The sequence below is a fragment of the Hippoglossus hippoglossus genome, chromosome 11 (assembly GCF_009819705.1).
Source record: "Hippoglossus hippoglossus isolate fHipHip1 chromosome 11, fHipHip1.pri, whole genome shotgun sequence".
NCBI lineage: Eukaryota > Metazoa > Chordata > Actinopteri > Pleuronectiformes > Pleuronectidae > Hippoglossus > Hippoglossus hippoglossus.
Window position 1 is genome coordinate 178,324 of NC_047161.1, and position 23,562 is coordinate 201,885.

Genomic DNA, 23,562 nt, shown 5'->3' on the forward strand with positions numbered 1-23,562 from the left:
GCAGAGCCGCCATCTTGTTTTCACATAAGCCCCTCCCCCTGCAGGTGAGCACCTGTCACCGCCTCAGTGACGTCATCCGAAGCTGCTTTAGCTTCCCTTGCTAACAGTCTGTACAAGCTAACGGCTAACAAAGCTAGCTGCTAAAAAAGCGCGTCAAATGACACGAAGGAATGAGCACACCTCCTGTTTGGAGTTTCAACATAAAATACAGATTGAGAGAGTATATGCAATGAGCTGCATTCAAAAGCAAAGAACCTGATTCAGATGTAAATAACTGCACTGGTTCGTTAATTTATCATAAATCAACTGACACTAGTCATTGCTGGATATAACCAGAGTAACAGAGTTGAGGAGCTTTAACGTCACAAAGTACAACACGTTAACTTCTGCTCCACACAAATATTATGCCACTGATATATTATTTTAATTACATCTTCAAGCCAAACTATTCTTTATCTAATGTTAAAATCTTTGTGAACTGATTTTTTACTTTTCTGATGAAATGAAACCTTTTACTTAGAAACTGACATTTATATTTAAAGAATAATGACATGTATGAAATCATGATTTTTCTGTTTGCAGATAAATATTGTAACTTTCAACTATCGTCAATGAATCGTCTATAAATATTACAACTCTGTAAAGTTGAACGTCTTCAAACGTCCAAACTCACACAGACACACAAACATAACGTTATCGTTCATTATGACAAAGAATCATCACGTCAGAAATGGAAAATATGACATCATGTTACAATAATATTATCTAACTCGATTTCTCTGTTGTAACCAAATTAGACAGAATTCATATATTTAATAATACTTATTTGTCTTCGTCGTTGTATCGGGGAGTTTCAGCTTTGGTGACTTTACTTTGAAAAATAGAAGTGTTCTGTTCTGCAACCTGATAAGAACTAAGAGAAAAAGACAGACGCTCTTATTTTGAAGGCTGGAGCCCAGACTTCCGGGCGCAGCGGCCTCCTCTGGGTGATTGACGCAGTAAACAAGCAGGAGACGCGGCGGCGGCGCAGAAACTCCGGATCTGATCTTTGTGAATTCAAGTGCGCACAGAAGTCTGCGCTGTTCTGCTCAACGCTGCGACTCCAGCGCGAAAACCTGCACAAACCTGCGCTTGGTTCGGCTAACGGGTTAGCGTGCTAGCATTAGCCGAGAGGAGCGCGGTCCTGCTCCTCACTGAACCGGACACGGTGAGTATCTGAGCCGCCGAGCTCCGGAGGATTCAGGCCAGTTTAACACGGACAGTGACCGGGCCAGGCACCGGGGCACCGGGACAGGGACCGGGCTCTGCTCCGGTGCTTGTTCCGCGGTGCCGCTGCAGAAGCTCGTTAACCGGATGTGGAAGTAGTTTTTTCTCCGGGTGTAAAATAGGAAATTTCTCTGTGACTTCCCCCGGAAAACCAACAAGTTAATATCAAACGGTTTCCTGTCGGTGTGGGTGTCCGTGAGTCGGTGCAGCTGCTCCCGGTGTCTACCGGCGGCGGTGGGGACCCTCATCCCGGTGGGGACGTGGCACATGGCGGATTCTTTCTGTCCGTGAAGGCGCGTAAAATGGCTCCTCGTCCCGCTCCGCTGCTCCACACTCGCTGCCGCTGGTTAACTCCGGGCTTCCATTATCGGACACGCCGTATAGCTAACTCCGTTAGCGTGGCTCACTTTCCGACCTAATACAACTATGGCCGCCCGAAGAAACGCAGACATCCCACAATACCCGTGTCTTGCGTTTAAACCCGGATAGCACGCGTGCTGTGATTTTTATTCAGTTTGGTCTCAAACATGTTCACGATGTTAGCGCCCAAAACAAACGCTACTCTGGTTCCATTATCGGACAGGCGTTCAGCTTTTCTGCTGCTGAATCTGATAAACGTGCTGATCAATAATCAGCCTGAGGTGATCGATCAGAAGTTCACTGTTTCAAACATCAGACACTTTGATTTGACCATCACAGATACATCGACTGATTCTAATCAGCCAATCAGCTGATTGACACCGTTTAATGACATCCGAGCGTAAATCGCATTCTGTATGTTGTAAAATCATTAACATGTAAAAAACATGTTTACTGGTTTTACTGCTTCTAATAATCAATTTCATTATTGATTAACCGTGATGCTTTTCTCAGTAAATAGTTTTTTGTAAACTTGCAGATGTGAGGTTTCACAGTAAGTTTCTGTAAATTTAGATTTTGACAAACTAAACTGAATGAATTTGATATTTGGACCAAACCAAAATTATCCTAACGTAAAGTGTTAAATGTTACTGATACTATTACTAATGAAATAATAATCGTATTTGATGTATCAGCTGTTTAAAACAAGCTGTTATTTGCAATAAAATCAAAGAATCAGGAGCTGAAGAGAATAACAAGACAAAAAAGGATTTGAATGTTTTGTGATAAAAGCTAAATTACATTTTTCTTCTATCTGAAAAAGTTAATTTTTATATTTGTAAATATTTTTTTTAAATAATGTGAAGAAATATTGAGATTTCATCAAACATCTCAGTACGAAGCAGGAACAGACAAACAACCCAAACTGAATGTTGTAACCTGCATCATACTGAAATAACACACACACATTGAACAGTTGTTGGGAAGTTCTGAGTTTAATGAACATTTATCAGCTGTTTGTTATGCGACACATAAACATTACAAAGTTTTATGTTAAAATAAAGGTCACATGATGTTTCCCTTCAACAAAATCTGCCTGCGTGTGTTCCTGAAACAGGATGCGATGTCACAATTCTCACTTGCATCTCAGTTTGTAAACCCTGAGCAAAGAGTTTCTGTTCGTCAAAGTTAACAGAGATGAAGCAAACGGAGGTGGGGCTGGCGTTCGTACTTTGACGTGTTGTCTCCTGCGTCTGTCTCTGCGTCAGATGTCGTTGGTGGACCTCGGCAAGCGTCTGCTGGAGGCGGCTCGTAAAGGTCAGGACGATGAGGTCAGAAACCTGATGGCCAACGGAGCGCCGTTTACTACCGACTGGGTGAGATGAAAAAATCAATTCATGATTCATCTGTTTTTATGTGATCTGATTATGAATTAAAAACAATACGTGTGTGTCTCCTGTAGTTAGGGACGTCCCCCCTCCACCTGGCCGCTCAGCACGGTCATTACTCCACTGCCGACGTCCTGCTCAGAGCCGGCGTCAGCAGGGACGCCCGCACCAAAGTGGACAGGACGCCGTTGCACATGGCCGCCGCAGAGGGACACACCATCATCGTGGAGCTGCTGGTCCGAGTAAGAAGAGCTCAGATGAATCTGGATTTAATTTAGACTTGTTACATCGTTAAAGTCTGCGTTCAGTGCGTCGTCAGCCGATTACTTCTCCACGTCAGTTTTTCCTCTGATGTTAAAATCAACATCAAAGTGAAACTTATTTGAAATAAAAAAAGTTTTAAAATTAAATGTTTTTTAGATATTTTATTTACCAAAGTAAAGTCCAGTAAAAACTACCAATTCTCAAATTTACTATAAATCTATGAAGCAGTTGTGTGTTTAAAACTGTTTTTACTTTTCAGAGCGGCGCAGACATCAACGCCAAAGACATGCTGAAGATGACGGCGCTGCACTGGGCGGCTCAGCACGGACACCACGGCGTGGCCGAGACGCTCATCAAGCACGGAGCAGACGTGCACTCGCTCAGCAAGTTTGACAAGACGCCATTCGACATCGCTGTCGACATCCAGAACACCGAGCTGATGCTGCAGCTGCAGGTGAGACAACATCCCGACGTCTGGTTGGTTATTGTGTCAGATCTACAGTACAGTAACTGTGTGTGTGTGTGTGTGTGTGTGTGTGTGTGTGTGTGTAGGAGGGTATGCAGAACCAGGTGAACATGAACCAGGTGAGTATGAATGTGGAGACGAGCTCCACCACCAACCAACCACAGTTCATCATCCAGGGAATACCTGCATTACAGGGGGGCGTGGTCAACCTGGCAGAGCTGCTCAACAAGGCCAATGCAGGTATGACATCACTCACACACTCTCACTCACTCCCTCTCACACACTCTCTCACACTCGGATGTGATGTTAATGTTTCAGGAGATTCAGAGGAGGCGATGGCGGCCAGCGCTCTGGACTCCAACATCCAACACGCCACTGTTGTCAACGAGGGCGGTCAGAGGGTCATCACCATAGTAACGGACCAGCATGGCAACCTGCAGACAACTGGAGGAATGTCTCAACCGTTCTTCGTGACCATGCAGCACGGACAACAGAGTACGAACTTTAAACATCCTTCATCCAGTTTGTTATTTTCTGAGTCACGTGATGACGCTAACTGTGTTTGTTTGTGGTCAGTGCTGGCAGTCCCAGCCAACGCAGTGACAGAGGAGGTGGTGACGGAGGAGCCGCACCCCCCACCCACCCGGAAGAGGAAGCTGGAGGTAACCAGCAACCACAACGACACAGGAGAGACGGTGAGCTGACGCCATGATGTGATGTTTAACACTAAAGTTTATATATGTAGGGCCAACGAATATTCCCCTGGTTCCATTTTTTTCCTATAAAAACATAATATAAAAAAAAACACTTTATATAATTTCTCACAATCCTAAGTGACGTCGTGGGGCACAGGGTCAGGGTTCTTCAATTGACCAGAACTTGGCTGTAAAGTATAAAATTTGCAGGGTTAGGGTTAACCCTTAAGGTTAGGGTTAACCCTAAACCCTTAAGGCTGATGGGAAAATTGTCACACACAGTGTCCCACTGTAAAAACGTCTTTAAATCTTTAGTACTGAGACACACACAGATCTATATTTTTAATAGTGTAACACAGATGGGTGTTGATTTCTTCTATGCTGACTATTAAGTATTCATGGGGGCAGAGCACGACACATTTATTGAGGTCTAAAAAATAACCATTAAATTTAACTTTAAATATGGAGCCAAAGATGGTCAGTTCACTGAAAACTAGAAATGTGACTTGAAACAATAAATCATAGAAGCAGCAGGTTGTCGGGTCCGACTCATTCAAACAGGAACATGTGGGGACATCCAGGCGAGGGGCGGAGCCTGTAGAGCAGCAGGTTGTCGGGTCCGACTCATTCAAACAGGAACATGTGGGGACATTCAGGCGAGGGGCGGAGCCTGTAGAGCAGCAGGTTGTCGGGTCCGACTCGTTCAAACAGGAACATGTGGGGACATTCAGGCGAGGGGCGGAGCCTGTAGAGCAGCAGGTTGTCGGGTCCGACTCATTCAAACAGGAACATGTGGGGACATTCAGGCGAGGGGCGGAGCCTGTAGAGCAGCAGGTTGTCGGGTCCGACTCATTCAAACAGGAACATGTGGGGACATTCAGGCGAGGGGCGGAGCCTGTAGAGCAGCAGGGGCGGAGCCTGTAGAGCAGCAGGAGGCCGGACATGACGTATAAACTCTGCTGTGGAAAGATCAGTGTTGTTGTTTACATCTCATCCACACCGGCGTCGGCCCTCATCACCAGAAGATCTGGAACCTCCTCGTGTTTCCAAGTGGACGTCTTCGTCTTCTACGTGTACGGCTCCTCTTCTTCGTCCTGAGATCTTTGTGTTCTTTCAGTTTCACGTCCGTCACGAGTTAGAAACCTCATCAACACGTCCACTCGCTCTCTGGGAAGCTTCCACACATTGTCCTGCTGTTTTCTCACATGAACTCACTCTGACATTATCTGTTTTGACTGTGACATGACCTCTTCCTCCTCCTCCTCCTCCTCCAGGAGTTGTTGCAGAGGCAGCTGGTGGAGGCCAACAGGAAGGCGCAGGAATACCGACAGCAGCTGATGTGTAAAGAGCAGGAGGCCGAGGAGTATCGCATCAAACTGGAGGCCATGTCCCAGAGTCAGGCCAACAGCACCAGTGTCAACGCCGGCACCCTGACCGCCGCCAACGCTGCGGCCAGCCCGGAGGAAGTGGTGGGAGGAGATGAGGACGAAGAGGAAGGAGCTGCCAGCATGGTGGAGGAGGAGGGCGAGATGGTTGTGCTGCCGGATGGAGGCATCATCATGGAGGGGGAGGAGGGTCAGGTGACGCTGGTGGAGGCAGGGGGTGAAACAACGGAGGTCAGCTCCTAACAGAGAAGGTGGGGGGGAGGAGGAGGGAGTGATGCCAACAAAGAGACGCATCATAACAGCAGAGGGTCAGTTTGACTCACAAGTTTGATTCCCATTGAACAGAGTGATGGAGGAGCTGAGTCGGATGATTTTAACTGCGCCATTTTGAATCCCCAACAGAAGAGACAAAATGGTTTCTTAAACAGTAGTATGAGGAAGGTGGACTAAGAAATCATTACATCGAGTTTCAGTCGTGAACCATTTTGAAAGATTTGATAATGTTCTGGGGTGGAGAAGCAAAAACAAGAACAATAAACAGAAAACTGGCCGAGGCCAAAATGAGCACAATGGTGGAATTTAGTTGTGCACCATTTTGATTCCCCCGAAAATTGATTCAACAGGAGTGATGAACAAAATGGCTGCTACAAAAAGTTAGACTGAAAACCGAAAATGACAGTGGATTTCAGTCATGCACCACTTTGACCTGTTCTTCAGAGAGGGAGACAAAATGGCTTCCCCAAAGAACTCCAACAGCAAGAAAAGGAAAGACTGAAAAAAACCTAAATAAACACGAAGGAACTCAGACCTGCGCCATTTTGATTTCTTGAAAGATTTGATACTAACACAAGAGGAGAAACAAAATGGCTTCACCCAGAAGAAGAGGAAAGTGAAAACAAAACATGATGTCCAGTTGGAGTCATGTTCCCACTAACTCTGTTAACCGAATACTTTTCACTATAGAGGATGGATGCAAAATGGCTGCAGATACAAATTAAGCTGGAATAAAGAATCCAATGATTGTGTTCAGGAGGAGGTGGGAGCCCAAGTCGGACGTGACGACGACCTGGACACGCCCCCGTTTGTTTGATTAACGTCACGTCCCAGTCGGACTCAGAGTTACTGCGTGAGGACTAAACCTGGTTTGTGTAAAATAATTCTCAGAAAGTTTGTTTTTAACATTGTTTTGGTCACAGATGGCTCCTCACGCTGGAGCCATTTGTGTCCCTTTTTATTTCTGTCATATTCAGTTTTACTGGTGAAACAAACCATCACAGCTGTTCGTCTGACGCCTTTAACCTGGGACCACGTTGCTCCTTTTTAAAATCCAGCTACTATAACTTTTCCATTGGTTGCACCATTTTGCTTCCTCAGAAGGAAACAAGGCAACAACAGAAGATTTTAGTTTGGACTAAACAACTTCCTGTTTTTTTCCCTTGTTCTGGTATTTTTATACTTTGTCTCTGGACGTTTTCGGATGTGACTTCCTGTGTAAAAAACGCAACAAACTTGTACGATTTCCTGTTGCGATGGCTCATGTTCTTTTTTCAGTCACTCGTTGACTTTAGTTAGAAAATAGAAAAATACCCTGAACTGAAGCAGATTCTTCATGAAACCTTCAATTACTCATTAATTGTGATTTTTTTTTTTTTTTTCGTCCAGTTCGTTTGCATCATCATGCCGTCGTAAACTCGGTTGCTTTCACGTAGCTGACACAAGCTCGCCTACCGATCCAATCATCGCCATTATTAATTAATTTGTGTTTTCACGTTAGCATTTCTCACAGTTGAACGTCTTCATGAGTTAAAACCTTCATAGAAAATCCAAAAGAAAAACTGAAAGTTCAAATGTTCATGAGACCTTCATCGTTAAACTGTGAAAACCAACTCAGGTTCTGTTGATAAATTTATTGATTAATTGGCTAATGATTGTTTCAGCTGTGTTCGGTTCAATGCATCAGTTTTTAATGACCAACTTTTTCAGTGGATAATTGTTCATTATAATCACTTGTGTTTCTGTGACTTTTCATAAAACAGAGGAAATCACATCGACAGGTTTAATTTCACTCGTCTGTTCTCTGACCCATTTCCTTCCGTTCACTCATGAAAATGATCCGTTATCACTGGAAACACAAGTCGTCTTTACTCTTCGTTCAGAGTCGAGACAAACGTCCAGACTGAAACATCTTTTCTCAAAACGTTGCTGGAAATATTCTGAATTAATGTGTTTATCATCTTAATTAATAACTTTTTTAGTCCACAGAGAATTTAAAAAATCATAATAACGTCTAAATTCAGATGAACCCAAATATACAGTTAATAGTGGAAACTTGAGCTTTTAATGAAAAATATTCATATTTTGGAATAACTATTATGACTATTTAATGAAAATTTATCACAAAAATATTTTCTGTGGATGACTAAAAGGTTAATCAACTAAACATAAAATGTATTCTTGCCAAAATGCCCTAAACAGATATCATTTATTTGTTTTAAACCTAAAAATATTCAGTTTACTTTCCAACAAGGCAAAGAGATCTGGAGCGTTTCGTACTTTCACTTTAAAATGTCACTAAAATACTGATGAGGAATAGGAAACTCAGTTGTACATGAGGACGACTTCATTCGTCGGAACTCTGACACGTGAATCCACCAGAACAGAAAACAAGCTTCAGAGTGGATCTGAGGAAATATTAATTAAACGTGACCGTACATGTATGAACTAACAAAACCTTCTCTCTGCTGTACGTCGACAAATTCGAATTTTCTCTGCTGCAGAAGGAAATCGGCCTAAAAACACGAGTGTGAACGGACGAGTCAACATAAATGTGAAGTGTCTGAAGTTTCGGCTTTGTTTCTGGTCCAGTTTTTGCTGGTCTTGTTCTCCCTGGTTCATTCCCCCCGTATACAATCAGTAATGGATTCCTCCCTGTCAGCTGATTCTCATGTTTGGTGCGTCGAGCTCTTCGTCCTCCCATCACTGATTAATTTGAGTTGTTTTTATAAGCTCAACCTTTTTCTATGTACATAAAAAGTTGTATTTTTTTAACTGTACCTGAACGATGATGGATGACGGCTGCCTGCCCAGGTTAAAGTACTCAGAAATATAAATACTTGTTTTTTTGAATAACATCTTCTCTGTTTTGTGTTTGACACAGTGACACCTGAACGCTGCACGGGGCGTTCAGGGCCGATAACATTTCTCCCTGGTCATAATCAACATGACACATTTATAAAAGCCTGTTCAGTTTTTTAACCTCTTTTAAAAGTCGCCTTGATAAAAATTATTTAAGTGAAATGACACAACACTTAATTACAGCTGGAATTTATTTTATCAACAAGAAAATGCCTTAAATCTACGAAGACAAAATTATTAACGATGTTATTTCCACCTTATATTTAATAAGGCCCGCCCCTTTTTAGTTCAGTGGAGAAATGTACACAGATGGAGGAGGTAACAGGAAGTGATGTCACATGTTTAATCTATTTGATTATTTCATGAAAAGATCGACACTTTCTGCAACTTCCTGATTTTTATCGGTGTTTTTTGTGTGTTTGTTTTCATTCTGATTATAATCACATGATCAGGCTCCATGTAAACAAACCGGAAGTTTATTTAATTGATCCCCAAAAAATCGAAGATCTGCAAAAATACAGAAGAGAGGAGGGGGGGGGGGTGATTGGCTGAGACACCTGTCAATCAAGAGAAGAACGATGATGTTGCTCATATGAAATAACTACATTTCCCATGATCCTTTGTTAGACGCCGCCCCCCCCCCCGACATAATCCCACCCACCTCGTGGATTAAATGCGATCAGCTTTGATTGACGTACCCGTCGTCCAATCAGCGGCGGCGCAGAGGCACGCGGCCAACCGCGAGTGTGTGGGGGCGGGTCCGGGCGGAGGGGGCCGGGCGGAGGTATCATGGAGGATCAGTACAGACCCAGTACAGACCCAGTCCGTCAGAGGAGAGCAGCTCCGAGCACCGGGACCGCACCTCCGTTACCGAGCACACGAAGCACCGACACCGGCACCATGGACATGAAGAAGAGGATCAGTCTGGAGCTGCGGAGCCGGAACCCGGCGGAGGTGAGTCCCGCTCTTTTTAAAAGTGTTAAATACCCCGGGACGAGCCACCGGAGCCACCGGAGCAACCGGAGCCCGCCACCGACCACTCAACGGAAACTCAGCGGCGGGACTCGGTCACTTCAGTCCGGTAAACCGACAGCAGCGGACCCGGTGGATGTGGAAGCATCCCGCGGCTCGGTCCCCCCCCCCCCCGTCCCGGAGAATCTGTTATATTAAACCGTTAAAATTCATCTACCGTCACTAAATTCTCGGTCTTCACGGTTCAGCTTCGTCCCGGTTCATCAGAAACTTTAACTTTGAATCAGTCTCCGCCGCTCGGACAGACTCGGTTTTACCGGACCATTCCAGCCTCTAACGCAGAGTAACTTCGCGTCTGTCCGGTAATCAGAGCCGGTGTCCGGGGCTCGTCGCGGGGCTCCGTCCCGGTCGAACGCTGCGCACCGAGCAGCGGCGGGTCCTCGCTTCGTGAGCGGACATTTTAAGTCACTTCAAGTTCGACGGAAACAACGTTTAAAACGACGTTTTGTCAAACTGCGTCGTTACACTTGGTTAAGAACCGGATTTACCGGCGGATTTACCGGCGACGCTGAGGTTTTACTCGCTGCCTGGTCGCGACCCTGCTCGGTGGAGCGGAGGTCGGTCACAGACATTTTGAGCCGCAGCTCGGTGGTAACGCGTTACCGACTTAACGTTACTCTGAGCGGATTATCGTGGCGTCGACGCGGATTTAAACGAATACATCTATATTTAAAGTAACGTTACATCGTTACTGTAACGCGGGTGGAGGTGTTCGGTAAACAACGTCGCTAACGAGTCAAAATGGCGTTACCGAGGTTACCGAGGGTAGTTTAACTGTGTGTGTGTGTGTGTGTGTGTGTGTGTGTGTGTGTGTGTGTTAAACGGACTACAAACCGATCGGCGTCGGTCAAATAACACACACACACACACACACACACACACACACACACACACACACACACACACACACCCTCACTCACTCGTAGTGTTCGCTGGTGTCATGTTGTATGAGTGGGGGGGTGGCAGATGGTGTGTGTAGAGCCCCCCCCCCCAGCTTATAGTAGGTTAAACACGCACGCGCTCCGTGTCAGTGATGGTGGCCTCTGGTTTTCATTCTGAACCAGTGTCTGCTGCTTATATAACAACCAGAGGAATTCTGGGTAATATGAGCAAAGTCCTCACACAAACATTTACCTGTCTGTTGACACCCGTCTGTCTCTGTCTGTCTGTCTACACCCGTCTGTCTCTCTGTCTACACCCGTCTGTCTCTGTCTGTCTGTCTACACCCGTCTGTCTCTCTGTCTACACCCGTCTGTCTCTGTCTCTCTGTCTACACCCGTTTGTCTGTCTACACCCGTCTGTCTGTCTCTGTCTGTCTGTCTACACCTGTCTGTCTCTGTCTACACCCGTCTCTGTCTACACCCGTCTGTTGACACCCGTCTGTCTCTGTCTACACCCGTCTGTCTCTGTCTACACCCGTCTGTCTACACCCGTCTGTTGACACCCGTCTGTCTCTGTCTACACCCGTCTGTCTGTCTGTCTCTGTCTACACCCGTCTGTCTGTCTACACCCGTCTGTCTCTGTCTGTCTCTGTCTACACCCGTCTGTCTGTCTACACCCGTCTGTCTACACCCGTCTGTCTCTGTCTACACCCGTCTGTCTGTCTACACCCGTCTGTCTACACCCGTCTGTTGACACCCGTCTGTCTCTCTCTACACCCGTCTGTCTCTGTCTACACCCGTCTGTCTGTCTGTCTGTCTCTGTCTACACCCGTCTGTCTGTCTGTCTACGCCCGTCTGTCTCTGTCTACACCCGTCTGTCTCTGTCTACACCCGTCTGTCTGTCTGTCTGTCTACACCCGTCTGTCTACGCCCGTCTGTCTCTGTCTACGCCCCTCTGTCTCTGTCTACGCCCGTCTGTCTGTCTGTCTACGCCCGTCTCTTGACACCCGTCTGTCGGTCTGTCTGTCTACACCCATCTGTCTGTTTGTCTACACCCGTCTGTTGACACCCGTCTGTCTGTTTGTCTACACCCGTCTGTTGACACCCGTCTGTCTGTCTACACCCGTCTGTTGACACCCGTCTGTCTGTCTACGCCCGTCTCTTGACACCCGTCTGTCGGTCTGTCTGTCTACACCCATCTGTCTGTTTGTCTACACCCGTCTGTTGACACCCGTCTGTCTGTCTACACCCGTCTGTTGACACCCGTCTGTTGACACCCGTCTGTCTGTCTACACCCGTCTGTTGACACCCGTCTGTCTGTTTGTCTACACCCGTCTGTTGACACCCGTCTGTCTGTCTGTCTACACCCGTCTGTTGACACCCGTCTGTCTGTCTGTCTACACCCGTCTGTTGACACCCGTCTGTCTCCGCCTGTCTCCCCCTCAGATAGCGGAGCTGGTGGTGGACAACAGTCGCTCTGCGGACGGGGAGGTGGAAGGACTCTCAGACGACTTCAAGGAGCTGGAGTTCCTCAGCATGGTCAACGTGGGTCTGAGCTCTTTGGCTAAACTGCCGTCGCTGCCCAAACTACGTAAGGTAACAAAATATTAAAGGTTACCGGTTCTGCTGGTTACCCACCGTCCTGTGGAACATGTCAGAAATGTAGACTGTAAATAAAGATGTATCGCCCCCTGGTGGCTGGCTGCTCTATAGGTTATTAACCCTCCTCCTCCATGTTAGTGGACATATAAACGATCTGTGATTCTTTATAATCGTCTTCTCTTCTTCAGTTGGAGTTGAGCGACAACAACTTGTCTGGTTCTTTGGAAACTTTGTCAGAAAAATGTCCAAACCTGATCTACCTCAACCTGAGTGGGAACAAGATCAAAGAGCTGAGCAACGTGGAGGCCCTGGTCAGAACACACACACTCACACACACACTCACACACACTCACAGACACACACACACACAGACAGACAGACAGACACACACACACACAGACAGACAGACTCACAGACTCACAGACAGACAGACACACACACACACAGACAGACAGACAGACAGACAGACACACACACACACACAGACAGACAGACTCACAGACTCACAGACACACACAGACAGACAGACAGACAGACACACACACAGACAGACAGACAGACAGACAGACACACACACACACACACAGACAGACAGACTCACAGACTCACAGACAGACAGACAGACACACACACTCTCACACACACACAGACAGACAGACTCACAGACTCACACACACACACAGACAGACAGACTCACAGACACACACACAGACTCACACACACACAGACAGACAGACAGACTCACAGACACACACATACACTCTCACACTCAGACAGACTCACACACACACATACACTTGCATCTGTTTTTAGCTGCTAACTTGCTAACATGTTGTTTCTTGCTGCAGCAAAACCTGAAGAGTCTCCAGAGTCTGGACTTGTTTAACTGTGAGATCACGTCTCTGGAGGATTACAGGGAGAGCGTGTTCGAGCTGCTGCCTCAGGTCACCTACCTGGACGGCTTCGACCAGGAGGACAACGAGGCTCCGGACTCTGAGGCCGAGGACGAAGGTGTGACACAGGGTATAGTGCTCGGCAGAGAAACCTCCCCGTGAACATCTCTTAACCTCGTCTCTGTGTTCACAGACGAGGACGGCGAGGATGGGGCGGGGCAGACTGGTGACTATGACGATGAGGATGATGAAGAAGAGGATGAGGACGGCTCAGAGGGAGGGGAGGTGGGGCTGAGCTTACAGGTGAACCGGGGGGAACAGGTGAGCAACTCAGGCTTCAGTCTGCAGGTCGACCCGCCGCCGGCTCAGACGCAGGCAAAGAGGAAAAAGAATAAACAATATTACCACGAGGTCGATGCTGAGCTGATTCATTGTGGACATTCAGTCTCTGCCTGGTCCGACCTGAGCCGGTGGGACGGCCTGTCTTCAGCTGTGACCAGGTTCAGAACCCTCTGATGCATGACCCTGATCAGAAGGAAAACTGCACCAGTGATGATCTAATGACTGTTCATCAGTAGATCTGAGAATATTTTATGTATTATGAGCTAATATTTAATAGATATAATCTACAATACATGATCATATTTACATTGAAATTACATCTTATTACAGAATTAAAAATCAAACAGGTCAAGTAGTTTATTTTTATTTATGTTTGTGGCGTTAAATTCTGAACAAACTGTCAGTCGGTCTGATGGCGATCAGCCTGGTCACATGATCTGACGTAGGTAGAGCTTCATTAGTGTCATCCAATCAGAAGCAAGCTGCCTGTGTGTTATTCTTAAAGTGTGAAGGTGTGTTGAGTCAATTTTTTCTTCTGGTCTCAGGAGGATGAGGAAGACTTTGCAGAGGAAGAGGAGGAAGAAGGTAAGTGATGTACATGACATGTTTTATCCTTAAAGTCACTCGAGGAACTGACGCATTTCATCTTATGGATCCACAATTTAATTTAATATTCAGCCTCTTTAAGGGGTTCGCTAAGGACCTAAAAAAAGATATTCTTCATAACGTTAATCACCACCTGTAAAATAGTTTCTGCCTGTAAAAGAAGGTGCAGAAGTTTTAACTGAATAGCTTTGATTGGTCAGAACCCTGACAGCTTCCTCTGATTGGTTGATTCTCTCTGTGCAGAGGACCAGCCAGGCGTTCAGGGACAGAAGAGAAAGAGAGACGTGGACGATGAAGGCGAGGAAGACGACGATGATGACGACGACGAAGACGACTAGTCCTTCAATCAACTCGTCGTCTGTGTGTCGTCCTGTCCTGTTTCTGTCCGTCTCAGTCCACCTCCGGACCCGACCTCCGCCAGACAACAATCACTGCAACCATGGCAACATCAGCAGCAACAGGAACGGTGATCTGAAATAGTCCCTTTCAGTTTGCAGTAGAAAATCACGTCTTTGTTTTTAGATAATATACGAATATTTTATCAGAACTTTACCTGATGGTTCTCAGCTGAAGACTCAACACATTTCCCTTTAAAACCTGGTTCAGGGTGAAAGCCTCCGTCTGTCCCGTAAGTCCGTGTCCACGTCCTGACCCTGAACTCTGACCCTCGTCTCATCGTCGGCTGGACGTCTGAATCTGAAGTTCTGGTGTGAACCGGCTCCTTGTTAAAGAACAGGTGTGAAAACCAAAACACACTTTGTCTCATGGGACGACTACTCTTCTTCTTCTCCTGTAAACAGGTTTATTTTTACCAGTCGGGGGGGCACTGTCGCCCCCTGGTTTTTAGCTTTTGTAATGAGCAGCTTTTCCAGTCCAGACTACAAGATGTGTTCCAGCACCTGATCCTATCAGTCTGAATCATCAGGTTACCGTAGTTACCAAATGGCAGTTTGTGATGTTCACTTTAAAGTTGCAGATGTTTTGTAATAAATCAGTTTCGTTCCGTGTTTTCACTGAGACGTAGACCCGCCCCCTCTGGTGGTCCAGATGTTTTCACAGCAGCTGTCGGTTACAGATGGCATTAAATTCTGAGAACTGCTCTCATGGATGTTGACAACGTGCGCACAAACACGTCGTTAAAAAGAAGTTCATCTCCGGCCTGAATCCTACAGTTTGTAAAGCAACACCTTGTTAAGAGCAGTCAGTGGTGGATTTATTTGCTGTCACAGGCGTAGAATCACCATGACGACATCCTGGGACAAAAACTTCTTTGACAAAAAGGTTTGAAAATCTTGTAGTCTGAACTGGACTTGTTTTCTAAGTTTTGAACATCTGAGCAGATCCAAACATTAGTTTCACCTCCAAGAAACCCGACTTCTCGTATTGGGACCTTCTTCTTCACAGGTTTTTACAGATTCATCTTCATCACATCGTTCTTCTCTGAGCCGCAGACCAACATCTGATCTCATTCACCAAAAACTTGTTCAGGATCAGAACTCTGTTCTTTCTGCAGCCATATCAGTCTCTGACCGGCGTGGAGCACGCCCTCTTCAGGAGCACCGTCACGTTTCAGTCCGATAAACTCCCTGACGTGGACGAGTCACGTGACTCTGCCGTCTCAGAGTCGACATGCAGACCTGCCGTCGCTCAGGTCCACAGAGATCGTATGATTAATATTCCCAGTGTGTGTTTGATTTATTGTGGGGGTTCTTCAGGGAAGATTAGGGGGCGGGTGGGGTGAAGTTGTAGTTTGGGTGTGTTTGTTTTTGAAGTTAACAGCAGCCTGTTTTTTGTCCCCGTCAGCAGCTGTTGATGTTTTTAGTTTGAAGTAGAACCGAGCGTCTCGTTCTCAAACAGCCCGTCCCCTTGCGATATTCAGACCGCTGCCGCTGTCGTCACACTTCAGGCTCCGCCTCCCAAACACAACTCCCCCTTTAAACCTCAGGTGCCCGTTTACCGGCAGCTTTTTGAGGCGAGCACTGAGTTGGTGACGTGTCTCTGAGTCGTTACGCGATGTTGCCTTCACTGACACCTGCTCAGCTTGTGACTCTACGACTCGGTCCCCTGTCACAGTGGATTATGGGATGTTAAGGACTAAAGACGGCTGACTTCAGAGTGCTTTAGCTGGTCTCGGGGGGCGGAGTTTGAACGTGACACACCTGTTGTGTATTTTCTACTTTCTCCTGCTTCGGTCGACAGAAACAAACCTGCTCACAAACAAAAAACTGATCAGACAAGAAAATTTAGAACGAGACTCAAATGAGTCCAGAGAAAACTTGTCTTTCTCACACGACGCCGAGTGCTGGCTGGTTTTTCTCAGGTGAGTCAGGTTTGTTCCCGAAGCTGCTCAGACTTTTATCTAAACTGCTGTAAACTTTTAGCTTTTCTCTCATTTTGCACTTTTGAAAATGATATTGTTTTAAAGCATCCACGTGTCTGGTCTCAGCTTCTGATTCGTCGTCTGGTTCAAACATTCTGCACTTTTTGAGTTTGGGCTCAGGATAAATTTTAAATCATAACTTTTAAACTGTTAAACATCTTTTAAAAACATTTGAGTGGAAATATGAAAATTTCAACATGAGGTGTAAATTGAAGTTTATGGTTTCTATAAGCTTCAGATCAGCCACTAAATGAACTTAGTTTGATTTCGTATCTTTGCGTTTTTTAATTCAGTCAAATCTTTTAAATTTGATTTTAATGTACAAACATTAAGTTCTAAAGATTTATTTTTGAAGAAAAACGAACACTCGATCTGTAACATAAAAGTATGTAAGTCATCTTCCACTGTTTCTTTCTCTCTTTAAATTCTTCTAAACTTTCATAGTCATTAAATCATGTTTAATGTTACTTGATTATTTGAAAAAGTGATCAGCTTCAAAATCAAATACAAATGTTGAATTTAGTTTGACTCATTTGCTCCTTGGTGGGAACCAGGCCAGTGAGGGATCAAGTCTGTGTTTTGCACCAGTGACTCCTTGTGGTCAGCCGTCAAATCGCTCACCTTCAATAAAATCATGAGACCAACGTGAACATGAGGATGTTTTACCGTGTTGTTTTTAAGAGTGTAGATGTTGAGGGACACGTGTCAGACCTGCTGACTTCGGGTTTTAACTGGTTTTTAGGCAATATTGTAAATACACTCATCTCAGTTTCAGGTTGGTTTTTATTTTGTTAAAGACTTAAATCATTTTAAGGATGTTTTTGTTTCTGCAGCGAGGTGATAGTTGAGCCTTTGACCTTTGACCCCAGCTCGCTCCTCTGTCAGCTGTTAGCGTCCTCCTTCGTCCCGTCTGTGGGAAAAACTGTGTTTAACTTTTTGTGTGATGTAACAAAAACAGTACTGAGGGGTTTTCAATAAAATCTATAAAAGAAACATGTTGTGTTAAACCTTCCTACGAGCTTCGTAGAAGTGAGAACTCTGAATTAAACCTGAAGTTACCCTGATAACCAAATCCTGCTTCGTAGTTCAGGGCGCCGGTCTGGAGACAGGAAGTCAGGCCGCTGCTGTGAGGGAGCGGCGTTCATCATCTGAGCAGGTAAGTGTGTTTCTGTTGAAACAACATGGAGGAGGTGAGTGACAACACGATCTCCTGTTACATCCGTTTATAAATGCACTGCTCAAAGTTGTATTCAAGTATAAAATCTTTACTGATGAACATTGTATAATTAGTTGAGAACAAAATGACATAGCAACGTTCAATGGAAACTAAAACCATCAACCCACTGGACTGGATTCAAAACCACACTGAACATCCCAGTAACAAACTGAAACCACAGGCTGATCCAACTGGTGGGAATTTCATCAAGTCATCATGTGACTCAGTGAATAAATCGTCACCTCCTGGACAGACCGTGGCGTCCAGGAGGTGCTTAACTGGATTTAGGTCAGCGGAACCCGGGGTTCTCGGCACCAGGAGGAACCCGGGGTCCTCGGCACCAGGAGGAACCCGGGGTCCACTGCACCAGGAGCACCAAGAGGAACCCAGGGCAAACTGCACCAGGAGGAACCCAGGGCCCACTGCACCAGGAGGAACCCAGGGCCCACTGCACCAGCGTCTGACAGTCACTCTGAGGATTTCATCCTGGTACCTAACAGCAGTCAGGGAACCGTTGGCTGGGACATGAAGGTCTATGTGACCCTCCCAGGATCTGCCTCCTCAGACCTTCACTGATCCACCAAACTGGTCATAGATGATGTTACAGCAGCTTCACGTTCACCACGACGTCTCCAGACTCGTTCACACCTGATCTCATCTGTGAGGAGAACGAGGCTCCAGTGGTGAACCTGCTGGTCCTGGTGTTCTCTGGTGAATGGAGCTGTGAGCTCAGGTCCCACTAGAGGACGTCGGCCCTCATGCCTCCTCATGGAGTCTGTTTCTCTTGGTCAGAAACACAGCAGTAGTTGGCTGGAGGTCATTTTGTAGAGCAGTGCTCCTCCTGTTACTCCTCCACAAAGGAGCAAGTACCTGCTGCTAGGTTGGTGCTCTCCTGGTGTAACGTCTCCTGGTGTAACATCTCCTGGTGTCTCCTGGAGTAACGTCTCCTGGTGTCTCCTCCAGGCTCTGGACACTGTGCTGGGAGACACAAACCTTCTTGTGACCCCAGGTATGGATGTGTCCTCCTGGAGGAGCTGGACTACCTGTGCAGCCTGATGGAGCTGCAGGTAGCTCCTCATGCTACCAGCAGTGAGGAGGAGCAGAACCCAGAAGTAGAAGGAGTCAGGAAGGATCAGCAGAGAGCAGCTGTCTGTGGACACCACATTAAAAACATTCCCTGTTTGGGGCTCGTCTTGCTTCTGCCTCCATTTCACCTGTTGTTACTTTGATTTGCTCCAAAGCAGAAACTGGTTCACAACCACTGGTTCTCTGAAGTTGAACTGGTGTGGGGCTTAGAGCTGAATCCTTGTTCTGTGACCATGCAGTGTATTTAAATTCTAAAAACATTTTTAAAGCCATGTTGTAAACACGTGCTTATTGTGTAACATACACGTTACAATGTTATTCAATTGTAATATCATGAAGAAAAAAGGTGTAACATTTAAAACAGAATGAATTCAAAGTGTTATGTATAATACTTTGAATTTAAAACCATTTAAATGCAAATGAAAAGTAGAAATTTCCTGAAGTTCAGAAAAAACATGAATAATTCATACATTTGTAAAAACAAACAATAAAGGTCATGTTTTTTCTCCAGCGCGACATCGCGTCTTATTTTTGTCCAGATGTTTATTGTTTATTGTGGCAGATAACAGGAAAAACCCAAACAACTCGTTATCGTCGCGAGTTCTGCGATAAATCAGTTTTTATTTATTGTTTAAGATCTAAAAACGAAAGAAAACAGAGACACACATACTGAAAACACACACAGACAGACACACACAGACACACTGAGGACTCGGCTGATAAACATCAGTTAAACATGAGAACGTTTTCTGATCGAGAGACGGGAAAGGAGGAACGAGTGATGTCAAACATTTAGTTTTAAAAGATAGAAACAAGTGAAGTGAGAGAAAAGAAATAAAGAGAAAATAGCAGAAATGGCGGGATGAGAAACTGAATGACGAACAGAAAGAGGATAAGGAAGGAGTGAAGGAAAGAAGGGAGGAAGAATGGAGGGAATCTTTTGAGAACGAGGGAGGAGGAGTGAGACTAGGAAGAAAAGTGGAGAATGAAAAATAATTACACAGATTTAAATGAATGTTCAAAATAACTTGAATAAATCGACATTTGAAAAAGTTGTGTTCAGTTTCTCTTTCAAAACTCGTCTGAAAATGTGCGACAAATAAAATGTAACTTACATAAATCAGAATGTCTTCAGATTTTATTGTGAAGTTTAATTTTTCTCTTGATATGAATGAATCAGTAATTTATAGTTATAATGGTTATTTATATAATATGGTTTTAATTGTAAAGGTGGAATAGAAAAAATATTTTTTCAAATAAAAGAATTAAAGACCGGACTAAATAAATAAATACAAATTATTAGATGTCAGCAGGATATCGTGTGATTGGGTTTAGTTTGTCCTGCAGGTGGCGCCCTCGTCTCTCTGCTGACTGATTTCAATTCAAACTCCTAGTTCACCTTTAAAATGTTTACATTCAAATAATGATGAAAATATCTTTCAAATTATTTAAAACAATGAATCCTGTTATATCTATGAACAAAATAAAGTGAGAAGATTTTCTGACACGTGTCTGTGTGTGTGTTTGCTCCTCTGAAATATTTAAACAACCTAAAAGCTTGTGGTTGTGTTATTTTTATCAGACACACACGCACAGAGGTGATGAGCGAATGAGTCGATGACATCACTGTGACAGCTCACACTGCAGCGGTGATGTCACAGTGATGTCATCATGGTTGTCTCAGTGTGTCGATAATAAACAGGAAATATTTTTAGTTCTGTTGCTACGAGAGCGATGAGGACGACACTGACTCTGAACACCTCTTCATCATCTTCATCCTCTTCATCTCTCGTCTTGTATAGAACCAAATCATAATACACATCTCAAGGCTCTTTACAGAGAAGCTCTGAGACCATTTTGTCGTCATCTCTTTCAGACACTTTATTCATCTTGTTTTAACTCGGACCTCACATTTCAATTTTTCTGTTTATGATTCTTTTTGTCCTCCTCTGCCGTCCCTCACAAATATGTTCTGGTTCCCCCTGGTGGACTTTGTGTTCCTCGTGAAGCAGCAGCAGGTTGTCGGGTCCGACTCGTTCACACCAACAGGAACATGTGGGAACATCCAGGCGAGGGGCGGAGCCTGTAGAGCAGCAGGAGGCGGGTCCGACTCGTTCAAACAGGAACATGTGGGGAACATCCAGGCGAGGGGCGGAGCCTGTAGAGCAGCAGGAGGCGGGTCCGACTCGTTCACACCAACAGGAACATGTGGGAACATCCAGGCGAGGGGCGGAGCCTGTAGAGCAGCAGGAGGCGGGTCCGACTCGTTCAAACAGGAACATGTGGGAAACATCCAGACGAGGGGCGGAGCCTGTAGAGCAGCAGGAGGCGGGTCCGACTCGTTCACACCAACAGGAACATGTGGGAACATCCAGGCGAGGGGCGGAGCCTGTAGAGCAGCAGGAGGCGGGTCCGACTCGTTCAAACAGGAACATGTGGGGAATATCCAGACGAGGGGCGGAGCCTGTAGAGCAGCAGGAGGCGGGTCCGACTCGTTCACACCAACAGGAACATGTGGGAACATCCAGGCGAGGGGCGGAGCCTGTAGAGCAGCAGGGGCGGAGCCTGTAGAGCAGCAGGAGGCCGGACATGACGTATAAACTCTGCTGTGGAAAGATCAGTGTTGTTGTTTACAGCTCATCCACACCGGCGTCGGCCCTCATCACCAGAAGATCTGGAACCTCCTCGTGTTTCCAAGTTGACGTCTTCGTCTTCTACGTGTACGGCTCCTCTTCTTCATCCTGAGATGTTTGAGTTCTTCCAGTTTCACGTCCGTCACGTGTTAGAAACCTGATCAACACGTCCACTCGCTCACTGGGAAGCTTCAGGACATTGTCCTGCTGTGTCCTCACATGGACTCACTCTGACATGTTACACACATGTTACTAGGAGGCTGCAGGAGAAGATCCAGAAAATGTCCAGAGACACTGACTCAGACATTTGTTCTCACAGACAGAACATGTGAGGAACATGTCAGGAACATGTAAGAAAACATATTTTCCTCAAGTGAGGATCCAAGGAAAGGAAAGAAGGAGAGGAGGAATAAACGAGGTCGAGTTTTTGAACAGACGCTGCAGGGTCGTGAGTCACAATGAACATTTACCATCCCCCAACACTTTACTACACACGCCTGTTTAATCCTTCCTGTTTTAAATGAGGACAAACTAACACTGACCTGATACACACTGCACCTCTGAGAGTGTGTGTGTGTGTGTATTAATAAAAAATGTACCCCCCCCCCCCTCCCCCCCCTACTCTGCAATGAAAATAACTCAAACTGAAGCATCAGACGTCGTCAGTGTAAATAATTGATCCGACTCTGATGTGAACATGAATCCTCCTCTGTGTTTTTATCAGGATGTAACTTAACACACATGTAGTTTATTACTCTGGGAACATATTGATCTTTTTTCTTTATTCACTTTTTCTTTAAAACCTTTATTTCTTCAAGTCACCTTCAGACGTTCTGAATTCATCGTCTCGATCTTCATTTGGACTCCGCCTCCTCTCGACTCAAAACTCTTCAACCAATAGAATAAAAGAGCAGTTATAATGTCGACCAATGACATCTTCACAATATTAACAATAATAATTTCTATAGCACCTTTTAAAATGTTTTCAGAAACTTAGTTACACTGATAAAAAATCAAGGAAATTACAAAAAATAGAGTTTAAATAAAAGCCAATTAATTCAAATACAAACAACTGACATCAGAAAATATGTAGAAGAAGACGACATCACAAGGTCTGAAAATGAGTTTTAACACGTGATTGAGAAGCGAGAGAATCTGACGCTCACACCAAGAACCCACCTGAGCATCTGGGCTCATGAACACTTCTGGAGTTTGAGCTGTAAAGTCACCAGTGAAATCAAATCTGAAGAGTGAAGAGCCGTCTGTTCAAAGCAGTAAGAGCTTGTTACAGCGCCCCCTGCAGGCGGGTTCTGTTTGTTCATGTTTTACTGAAACAGAAAGTTTGTTATTATATTTACTTTTGTTCTCATAAAGAAACATTGATCTCAACAGTTGAAATAATTTATGTCAAATCAGACGTAAATAAAGACGACGACTCAACTCCACTTCCGGGAGTCGGTGTCAGCTGTCAATCATGACGTCTCAGCTGTCAATCATGACGTTTCAGTCTGTTTTTATATCATCAAATAACTGATTCAAACCCAACTGATCAGAAACATCAGTGAGATAAGAACGACCTGAAATGACAGAAACCATCTTTGACAAATATTTATTTACGGGGAACCTGAAGATCATGAAATTATTCAGGCCCATGTCACATGAGTGAGAGCGTCCAAAAAATCAAAGATACTATGCTAACAGTTTCCCTCTGCCTCCTGTCTTTGTGCTAAGCTAAGCTAACGAGACATGAAACTGGGTCAGTGAAGCGTTTATTTAAAATGTGGTTTTCAGACACACAAACACAGAGCGCACAACAGCTGCAGATTAGTCATCAAGAAATGCTCACACATGCATAAATAATCACACACGCACACACACACACACTCACAGGTCAGTGAGCTGTGATGAAGAGCAGATGTAGGACAAACAGCA

At 45.2% G+C, this 23,562-nt stretch overlaps 2 protein-coding genes and 1 long non-coding RNA gene across 5 annotated transcripts; 2 read left to right on the forward strand and 1 right to left on the reverse strand.

Moving 5' to 3' along the window:
• gabpb2a (GA binding protein transcription factor subunit beta 2a) lies at positions 1 to 7,875 on the forward strand. Of its 3 annotated transcripts, XM_034600549.1 has the most exons (9): positions 1 to 1,207; positions 2,895 to 3,002; positions 3,089 to 3,256; positions 3,538 to 3,732; positions 3,831 to 3,863; positions 3,939 to 3,984; positions 4,063 to 4,239; positions 4,321 to 4,439; positions 5,714 to 7,875. In XM_034600549.1, the coding sequence occupies exons 2-9, from the start codon at positions 2,895 to 2,897 to the stop codon at positions 6,065 to 6,067; spliced, it is 1,200 nt and encodes a 399-aa protein (XP_034456440.1). In that variant the 5' UTR covers positions 1 to 1,207; the 3' UTR covers positions 6,068 to 7,875. The 3 variants fall into 3 exon arrangements, with proteins under 3 accessions (XP_034456440.1, XP_034456438.1, XP_034456439.1); XM_034600547.1 differs by having other exon boundaries at positions 3 to 1,207; positions 3,831 to 3,984; XM_034600548.1 differs by lacking the exon at positions 1 to 1,207 and adding an exon at positions 1,267 to 1,691 and having other exon boundaries at positions 2,892 to 3,002; positions 3,831 to 3,984.
• Positions 3,875 to 23,518, reverse strand: LOC117770829. Its single transcript, XR_004615447.1, has 3 exons — positions 23,497 to 23,518; positions 23,224 to 23,226; positions 3,875 to 4,005 (listed from the first exon to the last, which is right to left on the reverse strand). It is a non-coding gene; the product is annotated as an uncharacterized LOC117770829 (long non-coding RNA).
• On the forward strand, positions 9,405 to 15,040 carry anp32e (acidic (leucine-rich) nuclear phosphoprotein 32 family, member E). Its single transcript, XM_034600558.1, has 7 exons — positions 9,405 to 9,913; positions 12,319 to 12,468; positions 12,663 to 12,785; positions 13,323 to 13,485; positions 13,561 to 13,688; positions 14,255 to 14,294; positions 14,559 to 15,040. Exons 1-7 carry the CDS (start codon positions 9,749 to 9,751, stop codon positions 14,651 to 14,653), a joined length of 864 nt encoding a protein of 287 aa, XP_034456449.1. The 5' UTR covers positions 9,405 to 9,748; the 3' UTR covers positions 14,654 to 15,040.
• Positions 23,519 to 23,562: the final 44 nt, after the last annotated feature.

Excerpts from the sequence above, each read along its gene's own strand:
- gabpb2a (XM_034600547.1), top strand. The coding sequence starts at position 2,895 with ATGTCGTTGGTGGACCTCGGCAAGCGTCTGCTGGAGGCGGCTCGTAAA. Across the intron at positions 3,257-3,537 it reads TCGTGGAGCTGCTGGTCCGA|AGCGGCGCAGACATCAACGC; the intron begins GTAAGAAGAGCT and ends TTTACTTTTCAG. Across the intron at positions 4,440-5,713 it reads ACAACGACACAGGAGAGACG|GAGTTGTTGCAGAGGCAGCT; the intron begins GTGAGCTGACGC and ends CTCCTCCTCCAG.
- anp32e (XM_034600558.1), top strand. The coding sequence starts at position 9,749 with ATGGAGGATCAGTACAGACCCAGTACAGACCCAGTCCGTCAGAGGAGA. Across the intron at positions 9,914-12,318 it reads GGAGCCGGAACCCGGCGGAG|ATAGCGGAGCTGGTGGTGGA; the intron begins GTGAGTCCCGCT and ends TCTCCCCCTCAG. Across the intron at positions 13,689-14,254 it reads AGGTGAACCGGGGGGAACAG|GAGGATGAGGAAGACTTTGC; the intron begins GTGAGCAACTCA and ends TTCTGGTCTCAG.